Source organism: Triturus cristatus, chromosome 8, assembly GCF_964204655.1.
Source record: "Triturus cristatus chromosome 8, aTriCri1.1, whole genome shotgun sequence".
NCBI classification, from domain to species: Eukaryota; Metazoa; Chordata; class Amphibia; order Caudata; family Salamandridae; genus Triturus; species Triturus cristatus.
Genome location: NC_140591.1, coordinates 448,196,568 through 448,211,169, shown reverse-complemented (window position 1 = coordinate 448,211,169; position 14,602 = coordinate 448,196,568). Strand labels below are relative to the sequence as shown.

At 43.2% G+C, this 14,602-nt stretch overlaps 1 protein-coding gene across 1 annotated transcript in view; it reads right to left on the bottom strand.

The window, feature by feature from the left end:
* Nucleotides 1-7,622: 7,622 nt before the first annotated feature.
* The window catches only part of NUDT15 (nudix hydrolase 15), a 30,419-nt gene continuing 23,439 nt past the window's right edge, over nt 7,623-14,602 (bottom strand). Inside the window, exon 3 of the mRNA XM_085621853.1 lies at nt 7,623-9,347. Within this exon, the coding sequence (XP_085477979.1) occupies nt 9,211-9,347 (137 nt within the window). The 3' untranslated portion in view covers nt 7,623-9,210. The remainder of the gene's footprint in view (nt 9,348-14,602) is intronic.

The following is a 14,602-nucleotide window of genomic DNA, read 5'->3' as shown; positions in this document are numbered from 1 at the left end:
GTATGCCACCTTGTCATGAATAACAATTTGACTTGTGTAACCTGATATGAAATGGTTTCGGCCCCTTTTTCTTCTGTATTTACGAGCCATTTCATCACATGTATATATTTTGGTTCATTTATTTAGCATTCCAATGTGATCCTATGCTTAGAATGGAACATTGCCTTTAATATGTACAACACTTTATGCATAGCAATGGTTTTGTGGTGTATTTTTAGGACATATGTTTTAGATATGTTTTTAGCTTATTTTAGCAAACCCATGCAATACTCTGTGTTAAGATATGTTTAGAACGTTTAGGATTTAGTAACATCGTTCATACAAAACTGGAGTGGGTGTTGTGTGCAGATTTAGATTCTGTATATAGGTTTCCCGATTTATGCCCTTATATAGGTACAATTCACATTGCCCTTATTTGGACACAGAAATCCGGCCCTTATTTAGACATTGTCCGAACAAACCAAATACAGGCATGGCCACCTACATCCGTCCATCCACATCACAACGAATTCTTGGAAAACCAGACCCTTAAGCCTTTAGAAATTTCCCTTAGCTTGAATATTGATTTCTCCAAGAACTCATTAAGTATGCATGAACATCTATTCCTTAGGAGTTAATTCATGACGTTCCTCTGCCCGACTTTTACGTCAATACTGGCATTCCTAGACACCTTCAAGGTATAAATATACCAGCATTTGCCCTGGCAAATTGCGGTTCCCGGAGGATTCGATCCAATCCAGCCTGATGCACTGACCTGACGCTGCCATCCTTCTCGCAGAGAATCCAGCTCCAGTGCTCTCTGACTTCCCTTGCAGGGGGTTAGAATATCGAGTCCAGAAAAGAGATTCCACCCTCTCTTATTCTAAGGTATGGAGCCTACTAGAACTTAGAAAAACTTTTCGCAACTCTTGACTAAACTAAAAATATAGCTAGCTATACTTTAGAAATGGCACCTACTTCAAACCTCGTACTGCACTTAGGTTAGGTACACTGGGGTAGAACAATTTAGAAGCATCCGATGAGTATCACATTTAACTTATGTTATTTATATATGTATTTTGATTAATATATGTCATAGCTACAAACCATGCTATTGCAGTATTATTTTATCTTACTGCTAACCTTGTACATATTGTACTTCGCAGTCTGTCTTACGATTGTAGCAATTCATATCTCTTGCATGAGAAATAAGACTGTTTAATAAACCCTTTTATTGAAACGCCCGTCTCTCTATTTCTGTGCAACTCTGTGGAAACGAAGCATGCACGATTGACTGAGTGAAACTGTTCTCTATTGTTTCCACAATTCTGAGATTGTTCAGATTCTAAGGGAAACAAAGTTGTCATGTTTATGCGGTTGTCAGAGACTAATCCCTTCTTGTATATTCGAGAAGTTTCTAGTGACCTCTGAGTTAGCTGGCGCACACACAAGTAATTAGGTTTAATATACTCGATAGAGACATACTGACCTTAGTCCTATGTCAATCTATAGTGTATGTTATTCCAATGCACAGAGCCTATCTGCACTACACGGTGACTGCACCAGGTCAAAGTAATTCAAATAAAGCTGGAAAACACACTGAACCTATCAAAAGTGTGAGGTATGTGTGACATTTTCTGCCTGTGCAGTTTCCGTCACGTTCTGTGACAGAAGGTGGGAATGCTCCTGCCCACACTCTTAGGTACCTGTTACATGTGTGAAGAAAGCGTGCACTACTGCAGCCTGTGTATGTATGGGGGCTGCATAAAAGTGGAGGGGGTCGGTTTGGGGGGGAAGTGGGTGTATGTGTGTTTGCACAGCCACTGCCCATGAAGAAAATGTAAGAAGACCATTTACTAGTACTGCCTGTGTACCTGGTCTGTGCATGTCAAGCTTCCATTGCTATCAAAACCGCAGAACATTTTCTGCCAGAAAGATGCAGTGCTTCCAGTGGGCCTGGTCTGTGTGCAGTCCTACTACCCATGTAGAATATATTTGAAGAGGCCATGCATGGCTGCTGCTGTGTGATCAATGCTTGCACTAATGCTACTCATGCAGTATATTTAGGAGGGAAACGTGATCGTTATGCATAAGGAGGGAGTTTGCAGCCCAAGTGACCGTGCTGTTCATGGTGTGTAAAGAGGGATCCAAATGAAGTGCAAAGGAGCCAGAATGCATAAAGGATCCAAGTTTATTTCAGTCTGCTGAGCCCACGGGAGTGCGACTTTGCTGCTGGTCAGAGTCCAACTGCCTTAACAGTGGAAGTCAGAGCACAACAAACAGATGAACCACCACGGCCCCACATTCAAGTACAAATAGGTTTACACCGTAGTTAATGGTGCGTGCATACCACCATCTAGAACAGAATGGTGAGAGAAGCACGCGCCACTACAAGCGTAAGTATGACATAACATTACTTTTTCTACCTATTTACATAAACAAAATCAGTACAGATAATCTCTGAACTTTACAGGTAAAGTACAGTTTCGGGAAATTCCCTGAAAGAGAAGGAAACCTCTGAATTTCTCTGCCCAAATTAAGCAATACTACTATCATTATTTCTGGAAGGAACATCCTCAGAGACATCACGACCACCACTCACCTCACTGGAACTAAAAATCATCTAAGAGATGAAAGACATTATCTGAGTCAGCATCAGAATTTGCTGAAAATGACAAAATCATGTGAGCATGACCATTAGTGAGCTTGACAACTGCTCTTCTGTTCCACCACCCTTTTTTTATCCAAAAAGACAGAACCTTTGGAAACTTTAAGAACTTGGACTGGCAGATAAAATCTAAACCGCCCCTTTTTAACCTTCATGTTTTTTTTTTAACTAAGACCCAATCACCAATAGCGAAATTTTATTGACTCAATTTAAACCTTGAATCAAAGTACTTCTTTTGTAGACCCTGTTGAGACAAAATTGTACTTTGTCGTTTTTCTTTATCATGACAAGACACACACAAATTATTGTTGACATTTAAATCTTTTAACCAATCAGGAAATATTTTCCCACTGGGTTCTCTTTTCCTTAGTAAGTCAAAAGGAGAGATCCCCGTAGTGGAATGAGGAGTTGTTAAGTATGCCCATATTTTCTTGCGTAAAAAATCGTCCACTGTTTCGTTGCGTGCTAAAGCTGATTGTATCCCCTCCTTCACAAATCTATTCAGCCTTTCCACAAGGCCATCAGAAGAAGGGGAATAGAAAGCAGCTCTAAGATGCCTAATTTGGAGAGTAGCAAGAAATTCTTTTATTTTGTAAGAAACAAAGGGGCATATTATCAAGACAGGCGATAAAATTATCGCCGCTTTAGCGGCAGAAAACTGCCGCTAAAACGGCGATAATGGGCTTGATAATATGCTCTATGGAATTCCAATTGAAGCTCAGGTTAGACGTCCTTCACATCTAACATGGGCTTCAATTGGAATTCCATAGAGCATATTATCAAGCCCATTATCGCCGTTTTAGCAGCAGTTTTCTGCCGCTAAAGCGGCGATAATTTTATCGCCTGTCTTGATAATATGCCCCCAAGTGAGTACCATTATCTGTTACCAACTCCTTAGGATTCCCTTCAGAGTTAAAAATTCTAGTTAGAAAAGTAATCACTGCTGAAGTGCTAGGAGAATAAGTGGACTCGAATTCCACCCACTTTGAGTGATAGTCAATAAGAACCATAATGTACCTCATGTTGCTGGGAAGGAGATCAAAAGGTCAGAAAAATCCAAAGCTAGTTTGGACCAGGGTTCCTCTGGAAAAGGAACAACATGTAACAGTTTTTTTTTGCGTTTTCCAATGTTTATCCAACAGTAAGGAAGTTTGACAATTACCAATAAGATCTATTACTTTCCTGTCATGCCACTAGAAATGTTCTTTAAGTTTCCTGCAGGTTGCCCCAGTGCCTAGGTGTCCCTCATGGGCAGCTTTGACAAGGTTATTTCATAAAGCAGGAGGTGGAATAACAAGATCAGAGCGTAGAAGTGTGCCTTCAACAATAGACAACTTACTAGTGACACGAGCAAAACATCTTAAAGAGGCTGGAAGGGACCTTTCTTTAACCCAGCCGTTGGTGACCATGTTTTTTACCGCCTGAAGAATTTCATCATTATCAGAGGCAACCTTCCAAGCCGATTGAGAAAATACCCCTTGAAACTCACCAAGGTCATCAATAGAGGCTACTACACATTCTACTTAATCTTGAGAAACATCAGCTAGCGTGTGTTGTTAAGGAAGTCTAGAAATGCAGTCTGCTCTAACATTGCGGCCACCAGAAATGGATTTGAGAACAAAATTATACTCATGAAGTTGAAAGAGAATGCAGACTATTCTGGCTGAGGCATTCCCCGTGCCATTTTCATTTAATAGATGCAGCAAGGGTTTGTAGTCTGTGAATATGTCAAATTTGGTTCCCCAAAGAAATGTTTGACATTTTTCCACAGCCCAGGTACGAGCCAGAGCTTCTCTCTCAATAGTACTGTAATCACATTCAGCACTGTTGAGAGATGTAGAAGAGAAACCAATTGAGTTTTCTTTGCCAGACACCCATTGAGAAAGCACAGCACCTAGACCATGTTGACTGGCATTATCCATTAGGAAACATTTCTGTCCACGAGTAAAAGAAGATAACACAGAAGAGTCAATTATTCGTTTTTTGATACCTTGAAAAGCAATGTCAGCTTCCACAGGCCAAGTAAACAAAACACCTTTTTTGAGTAAAGAACGTAGTGGCTGAACCACCTGGGCGTAACCTTGAACAAATCTGGAGTAGTATTCTGTAATATCCAAGAAGGATTTCAGTGAATCCTTATCTTTCGGAATGAGAAGCTCTGAAATGGTCCTTGTTAGAGACAATTTAGGTTTTTTTCCAGTAGAAGAAATGGTATGACCCAGGTAGCCCACTTTTTCCTTGAGAAATTTGCATTTATCTAGACCAAGGGTGATATCGACTTCCTTAAAGGAGTTCAAAACTCTTTCGAGAGCAAGTAGACGTTCAGCTCTAGTCTTGGGAAAAATTAATACACCGTCCTGATAAGCTTGTACTCCAGAAATTCCTTCCAACAGTTGGCCCATGAATTTCTGGAAGACGCTTGCGGCTAATGCGAAGCCAAACGGCAGCCTTAAAAATGTGTAGGCTCCAAAGGGAGTCACAAATGTTGTGAGGTCTGTAGAGGTAGATGTAAGGGGAATTTTGTGGTAAGATGAACGTAGGTCTAGTAAAGAAAAATAATTTGAGCCACAAATACCAGATAGCAAATCTTGTATTGTGGGGAGAGGGTGACAGTCTACTAAAATGTTTTTATTCAATGTGCGCAAATCCACACATAAGCAAATGTCCCCATTATTTTTGCGCACCACCACAATTGGACTGACCCACTCAGATGAATCAGTGGTTTATGTGATACCTTAAGTTACCAATTTGTCAAATAGTTTCTTTAATTCATTGTTTACACTCAATAGAATGGGTCTGGGTTTATGAGCTAGTGGTATGGCATTCTTTTTTAACTTAATTCAGTGTTGAAACTTACTGATTTTGCCAATTTTATCATTGAAGACTTGCAGGTAAGCTGTCAAAACAGATTGCAAATCTTTTTCCTAATCAGCATTATAGATTAAGGCTATAGGTAAATCATTGATCTAGATTGGGTTATCAGCGCCAGGAACAAGTGTGAATCCCATTCTGAACAAATCCTGCCAACCAACAATATTTTTCCCTTTAATGGCAACAGACTTTTGTGTGAACCTGTCTTCCTAAACAGGTTACATATCCCCAAAAATATCCAAGCATGTTTATATCCTCATCTCCATAAGCCTTTGTAATGATGTCAGGCTTAAGGAGTATCACACTCTCAGACCAATGATTGTTATAAAGTTGATCTGAAATAATGGTGACGAGAGCCCCAGAATTAGCCATCATTTCCAAATCAAGATTGCCAACAGTGACTTGACAAAAAGGCCCTTTGGCTTTTAGAAACTGAGATTCAGCTGAAAAAGAATCTACTGTTAAAATTAAACGTTGAAGATCCTCATGAACAGGATTAGCGTGGAAAGGGACACTTGAAGCAGGACTTTCATACATTTGTACCTTACTGACTTGAACTACGCTTTTGCTTTTACATACAGACTGAAAATGATAATTTTTGTGACATTTGACACACCTCTTACCCAAAGCCGGACAAATAGGGCTATTCCCTAAATGTGCGCACGAACCACATCTGTAGCACATGGTAGAACCTTTTTTGTTGAAAGGTTTAAAAGCTTGTTTTTAAGAGAAACAGCATTAATCGAATGTTCATCATGCACTAAATTAACAAAAGCAGAATTGTTGTCATGTGAAATACATTTGGAAGAAATGATCGCCCTTTCTATGCTCTTAGCCATGTCAATTACATCTGAGAGGGATGGGTCTCTGCTGCTCAAAATGTGCTCCTGTATCTTCTTTGACTTGCAGCAATAGACAAGTTGATCCCTAAAGTACACATCTAAGGCAGCTCCAAAGTTGCAATTTGCCGCTAAATTTCTCAAGGCAGAAATATATTCTTCTACTGTTTCGTCTGGCTCTTGTTTTCTCTTCATAAAATTCAATCTTTATTTATTTATTTTGGAATTTAAACAGCGCACGGCTACCTACCACGGAGTTGTCCCGGCGCTAAGACAACAGATCCAAGCAGTGGCACGAGAAAGAGAACAGTGGGTTGTTCCAAGAATTTTTTGTTAAGTCTTTGAAAAGCCTCAGTATATACATTCCAACCATCTCCATCTCCAGGAGGTGGAATGATGACTGGCAAATTATCAAAAATCTGCTGTCCCTCAGACCCTAGATAACCAAATAAAAGAGCCAGTTTCCTTCTTGGAGAATAATTCTCTGCGTCTATGGCAACTACAACATTTTCAAAAGATCTGAACCAGATTCTCCAAGGAGTCTTAGGCTTGCCAGGTAAAGGTAAAACATGAGGTAGCTGAATTACTTGCTGTGAGATAGCCATTGCAGAAAAAAGAAAGTAAGTCTTCACACAGTACAGGTTATAAGTTCTTACCAAAGAAACTTAGCAAAATACAGCAGTTGAAATAAGGAGTTAATGTAGCAGGAGATAATCCATGTGATTTCAAGGAAAATAGAACGTGAGGAGAAACAAGCTACTAGTACTCCATGAGGTTTGAATTGAAGTAAGGAAACCAATTCAAAATGCCCGCTGTGCATGATGGCATGTGATGACGTCACTGCTTTTATTCCTCTGGCAACGTCATGTAGAGTATTTGAATTGGTGTATCCAAACCAATTCAAGATGGCCACTGTGCTTGAGCACGTGAGGACGTCAACCCCAGTAACAAATCAGAATAATTAAAAGATGTGGTGATGTGAGCAGCCAGGCAGCGTGAGGGAGCATGCGTGAGATGCTGCTTGAGCCGGCAAGTGACCAAGAGGTGCAGGAAATGTCTGAAAAGATCCAAAATGCCCGAATGATCTCCGAAGCGAGACCGGATAAGGAGCAGGCAGTTATTCCAAAGCTGACAAGCAGCAGGAAGGTTTCCAAACGGAACGGAGGAAGAGTGCACAAAATTTTTGAGTAGCAGAAAGCTTCACCAAACGTCGCCAAATGTAAAGAGGGGTCCAAATATCCAAATGAAGTGCAAAGGAGCCAGAATGCATAAAGGATCCAAGTTTATTTCAGAGTCTGCTGAGCCCATGGGAGTGCGACCCCCTTCGCTGCTGGTCAGAGTCCAACTGCCCTAACAGTGGAAGTCAGACCGCAACAAATAGGAGCACCACCATGGGCCCACATTCAAGTACAAACATGTTTACACCGTAGTTAATGGCGCGTGCATACCAGCATCTAGAACACAATGGTGTGAGCACGCGCCATTACAAGCGTAAGCATAACATAACATTACAGTATGTTAGAGAAGCTTGCGTTACTTCTTCCTGCGCTGAAGTTCCTCAACCAAACTCTACTGAACTTCTAAAGTATGATCTATTTATATTGCAAAAAACAGAAATCGTCATCTAACGATAAACAGAGAACCTGAGAAATCTATGTAATTAACTGACTGCGGGGCGAACAATACTCAAACTAGAGTGACTTGAGATGAACGTAGGGGATGTAAGGAATGAAAGCATACAAATAGGGTTGGCTACTGAGCAAGAGTTTAGTTGCATCTGTGACTCCCAGTAAGCATGAAACATAAATGATATTTATTTGTAGGGTAACAACCTCCCTCGATATTATGTAGTTGCCAGTCCTAGGCTTTTGTACATTACCCTGATACATTCTGGATGTTGTAGTCTTGTTTTGCTTCCACTGAAGTAATTAGACTAACAAAGCCGACATTAATTATTTATTTGTAGGTGAAAAGTTTAGGATGGGATACAGTGTCTGTAAATACCTAGATTCATGTGGTTAACCGGTTAATTTCATTTCACTCGCTTCTTTCATCTGCTGTGCACTTACTATCATACAACTATTTGTTCATACGTAGTAACATGTTAATAATTATAGAATTGTTCCAACTAAGCATGTGCGAAATTAAGCAGAAATAACTGGAAAATTGTAGTTATTGCCACATTGTCCATTGTACAGTATTATACTGCAGCATTTCTATAACTCTTACTACCCCCTATGTGGGGCACTGAAGCGCTTATCTATAGGAGTAGCATGCTACACCATGAAGGGTGTGTGGTTGGATGTGGTCTTTGCTTTGATCCTATGTGGGATGTGTTTCCATGTCGTGCGTGATGACCACTGAGGTGCGGCTATTGCGTTATGGGACGCAGGATGTAACAGTGTGGTGCATGATTAAGTATGAGGGGCAGGTGTGCAGTTTTATGGTTGTCAGTATGCTGGTAGCTTTCAACATGCAGGTCCCTTTATGATATTTTATATTATATAGTCTGCTTAGCTGGATACTGCACTGGGGTATCCAATCTAAGATTTTGTGGATAGATGTTAATTTCCTAGGACTTGGTGTGCAAAGGAAAATAAAGGCCTTAATCCACATGAGTCCTAGCAAACAGAAAAGGACTCGCACACAATTTACAAGAGCTATTACACATGATAAAAAAAGTGCAAACATTTTTAAACATATTCCAACGGGTTCAAGTTCAGTTGTCGCCGTCAATAATGCCCACGAATCTGATTGTGCATCCTAGAGTTGTATATTATAAGAAACCTTATTTTCAACTCATGATACATCAGTGTGGTTGATAAAACATCTTTCGATGAAGTGTTGCGCCATCTAGTGGCTGTTCGGTGTATTTCTAAGATGATCAAAATCTTCCTTGAACGGATTGTAATCTTGCTGCCTCAAACAAGCCAAAGCATAGAAAAGCTGGTCCGCTGGAGGGAACTCTTCCCATTTAGTCCATTTCCAACCTGAGAGGAAGCCAGAAAATTAAGCAATTTAGAAATCTGTTAAAAGCTAAATAGGAATCCCCCCTTCCTATTGTACATCACAACAGAAGACCACTGAACATGTTTTAAAAGCAATTACATTGTATACCCACTGTCCACACGTGAAAAAATGTGGTTGAATAGTGCATTTTAAACCACAATTTCCACAAAAACTCGCTAAAATACCAGAGGACACTTATGAAGCGACATCAGTACCTTCATTATGTGCCAGTGTTCCCAACGGTTACCACAAGTACACCTTATTTTTTCAAAATGTTCATTAGTCGTCCTTTGCTATGTGGTAAACATTACCTCCAGTATGCCATTACCAACTTTTTTTGATGGGTGCCACACAGATGCCAAGGGTGCTGCCTTATGCAATATGCCTGTATCAGAATGTTGCCGTTGGTGCCACCTAGGACGATGGGAGAATCGTATGCAGACGATTTATAGTAGGTCAGGGCCAGCGGGTTCTCATAGTTTCTCCCACCCTCCCCCAAATATACCATGGTTACCCTCCTTGAGACTAAGCAGTTTAATGTAAGTGTTCCAAATATCGAGAACAGCCTTCCATATCCTAAGCTCTGCTTTTTGCCATTTGTGCTCTTATATGGTAAGAATTACCTCTAGTAAGCAGGGGCCTATAAATTCGCCAGTAACGGCCAACATTATGCCAATGTCACAATGTTGCCATGGTTACCCCCATGAGCTAAGTATTATCTTACCATGCCATGGCCTGCATCAGACTCACACGCCTAAAAAACAAACAAACACACACACTCCACCTCACTCTTTTACTCCTCACTTACATCCCCTTGCCCACTCTCACTCATTGTTACTCATACTCACTAACATACTCTAATTCCTCACTTAATCTAACTCACTAACACTCCTAGTCCATCACACGCCTACTCTCAATCACACTCTCTCATTTCACTCACTGATTCTCATTTAAACACACACTCACTCACTCTTTCACACTCACTGACTCTCACTTCCCCTATTAACTCCCACTCTAATACTCACTCCCACTCACTCACACTGAGTCTCACTCGCACTCACTGACACAAACAGAGCAACACCACTGCATTTCCTGTAATTCCACTGCTTCCTCGGTTGGTGTAGGAGAGTAGGATCTGCACTTCTGTTGCCCCCACTTTTTTTCTGATGTATACACTGGTTTCTGGCTATAGTCTGGCTGGGTCCCTGCTAATCAGGGCCCCAGTCTCTCTGTTCTCTCTAAACAACTTGGTGTGCATATTAGATGCACTAGTGATTGGATACTGTGGTACCTTATGAGCCCCTAGTATAGGGTACCTAGGGCATTGGTACTTCACAGGCCTACCAGGGGCTGAAGCATGCATTATGCCATCCCTGGGAAGCAGACTCAATCTGACACCACAGGCCTGCTACTGCAGCCTGTGTGAGGTAGTGTTAGCATTCCTCACAGAGGTATAGGTTCCTATATCTCACCACACACACACAGATATAAACCTATCAGCCACCCCTATGGTAGGCCCTATCAATCCTGAGGGCAGGGTGCTTGGTTTACTATGTGAGGGGGTGCCTCTGCCTGAGCAGGGTCCCTCTGCAGCTGGCAGGGTCTATTCCCTGTGGCTGTTTGTGGATGCGGTTAAACCATATACTCTTAAGTGCATCATAACCTAGCGGTAAATGCTAACTTTGGACTGACTGCATCAAAACATGTTGTGTTTGGTGTCAAACAACTTGGAATCATACCCCCACACCAGTAACTGGTGTGGGAGTATGATCCCACCCTTCTAAAGGGGATGACATGTACCCACTGTACTAAACGACAGAAATCCTATAAAGCCCTGGCATCACAAAATGGATGCCACCAGCAGACACTGGGCTGCCCTCCTGCTGCTGACTGAAACTCGCAGTGGAGGAGGCCCAACAAAAGGCATCCTGTCACAGGGAGATGTCACCACCCTCCAGACAGGATTTAGTGTACTGGAGCTGCGTGGGTGCACTCCTAGAGTGCTTTGAAGTCCTGCACTGGGGTAGCAGTAGGCTCCTCTGTGCATATGCCAGCTCAAACCGGTTCAGGGGCAACCTGCCCCTGCTCTGGCGCGAAACTGGACAAACAGAAGTTGATGTAACCACCCCCTACCCTGACCCTCCTAGCGGAGTGGTCATAGAGCTAGTCCCTCCCCTATCTTCACTATAAGATAGCAAGCATTGCCTTTACAAATCAGATAACCCTGGACGACACTCTACAAAGAAGAATCCTGGCCCTTCGAAGTTCCACTACCTTTGGAAGACAGAAGAATCTCGCTTGGAGTCAAGGAGTGACTCCCCTGCTTGGCAGGCACCAAAAACCTTAATCAACGTTTGTAAACTTTCCCGCTCCCGCCGGAGTTCGAAGTCCCTGCTGTCCCGGAAGTGGATTTCCTGACTTCTCGACGGCCATTGTGAGTCCCCAGCGAAGCTGTGGCGAGTGGACCCCACGAGTGACGAGGAACAGCAATACCCGGGGACCGTGCACTATTGTCGAGTGCAAACCCTAAACAACATTCTACGAACTTGTGCATTGGACCATTTGTGGCCCAAGCCTCCAGCAGGTCTTGCACCACAAATCAGCGGCCTACCCCATCCCGAGTGACTGTGGGCTCCTGTGAAGCATTTCCTGAAGAGGCGTCTTCGCGATCACTTGCCCGTTGGCTAGTGGGTCCCCTGAAGACTTTTCTATCGACTCAAAGGGCTCCCCTGGTTGCTCCAAGCCTGCCCTCACTTACCTTGCTGGGTGAGTCCCTCAGACCTTGCTGGTCTGCACCATCGACTTTCTTCAGTCTATACAAGACTTGCAGTTGCCAAGGCTTGTTTGCTCCAATCCGGTTGCCGACACCGCCATCAGCTGCAGACGTCGTGGGATACTCCAAATCCAGCCGCTGGTCATCATCGATCTCTCCTGGACCTCGTGAGCGAAGAGTCAAAACACCATTGACAACCTGAAACCACCCAACATCCGTGGTCATCCATCTTCCTGGCCACCGGTCACTGGCAAGTGACTTTGAACACTGTCCCTTCAATTTTCAGGTCTTCTCCATCTTGAATCCAGGCTTGGATTCCACCGAACACTTCTTCAGACGACGCAAGCAGCAAGTCTTCTTTGGTCTCCATAGAAAACAGCGGCGCGACCCGACACCAAAAGACACCTATGCACCCGGCTTCCCTGGGTGAGGTAACTCGTGCACTCCGGTGCTCAAGTATGTGTTGGCCCTCGAAGTACTTACCTTGTAAGTGGCTTGCTTGTAGTCTTCCTCGAAGTACCCTAGAACTTTAAAAATCTAACCACGACTTGCACCATTATAACCAATAGGGAACCAGAGGCTGTGTTCATACACTGCACGCGTCTCCCGTGTGCCTGTTACATACCTGCTAACACTGCAGTAGTGAAGCCCCAGCGATTCCCCAGGCCCTAGGCCTTGTTATTTTGCAAGTCGACATCCTTATACCACTTTCTTAGTATATGGTCTGGTACGCCGCTAGTGCTGCAGCCATATTTGTGCTTAATGTATTGTGAAACATTGACATTTGAATGTGTACCTGGTTTCTAATCTCATAAAGAGATTAGTAGAGTGTGTCTAGGAATAAATACATATATATTTGATATATATTCCTGTGTGGTGTCCTTTCATTTGGTAATTCAAGAGATTATAAGGTAAAACAAGATGCTTTACATTCCTCTGAGACTTAGCCTGAAGGCTGCTCTCCACAGCTAACACTAGGATAGCTTTATTTAAAAGGTTGTTTTAAACCTATCTACCATAAGAGTCGAATTGGACTGGTGCAAGGTGGCCACTATAACTAGTGACCAGCATATGCCTGGCCAACTTCTCACAGTTGGCCACTCCTCCATGGCAGTAATCGCACAGAAATCCAGAGCTGGCAACAGAATGCAGCAAGTCATGATTCCTGTAGTGGAAAAGAGCCGCCAGTCAGAGGAGCAGGACCTGGATGAACAGAGGAAGACCCTCCTCAAGCCCCCTTCCAGCTTCAGCTGGGGCTGGATGCACAGCTCTATCAGAAGCTGGGACAGGGCTTAAGATCTCACCCATGCTGCTCGTTGCGGCCTCTCACGGGGCTCATGGATACACCGAGGTTCACCCAGACAGCCTCGGATGTACTGTGCTGCCTGAGCCCTACACAGCATGGCTCCTAAATAAAATGGAGTGTGCCTGCATGAGGGGACCGTAGTTGAATTATGCTCCTCGGACATGCGCAATCCAGATATCTATTTGCAGATTACCGTCTTCTTTATCAGCACTTTGTATCTGGATCATCGCTCCCCATCTCCTGTGTTCAGGAGCCTCGAGGATTGACCCGCGAACAATGTTCACGAAAACATGAAGGTCATATTTTCATATACACTGCTAAATGAAATAAATAGTAGTGTGGGTACGGGAACGGGGCATTATGCGGCAGGTCACTGCGGACAGAGCACCACCCAAACGCCCCTGCTGAGGAGTCACCTCTAATCAAAAAGGGCCTTCAAACTGAAGTCGTTGAGATTGAACCTCATTACTCAACATTGCAAACAAGGGCTTTTCTTTTACTGAATATAACAGCACAGAGTAGCCTTTTGTACAATGTAGTTAGAGGGTACATAGCTAGTTAGAGTGTCAACACATCCCTTCTGGTGTATCCAATATTAACACTGTAATACCCCCAGTGGTGGGTGGGAGCTTCCGCATAGAGTTGCGCATCAGCCTGATCACCAATGGTGCCAATATACCAACACTTGAGGGCTCCATCATTTGGTTGTGGAGACCTTTAGGACATTCTTGAGGATGTCAACGTAGGATGGTGGTGCTCTTCCAACATAGCAGGTGCTTTTCCCTGTGCCTCCCACTCAACTAACATCTCCTGAAGTTGCCATTAGGAACTAGGAACCCCTACCCAATTGTCCTGCTCCTTCTTCTGCACACTCTGCTGGCTAACCTGCTGCACTCAGATGTCGTTGAAGTTTGGGGATGGGGGACACAACTCTTCTGGTCACTCGCTGGGGCAGCATGCCTGGGCATCAACAGTAGCAGAGATGATCCAGGGATTCAAGTGAGGATCCTACAGTGATAAGCTTGTTAAGCATAGCTTGAGGAACATTACGCCAATCCCGGCCTCTCTTCACAACACCGCTTCCCCCTGGATCCCCGCATATTTTGAGGGAATTCAGACAATGGTAGAGGATAGCGACTGCTCAAAGAAGGAGCCAT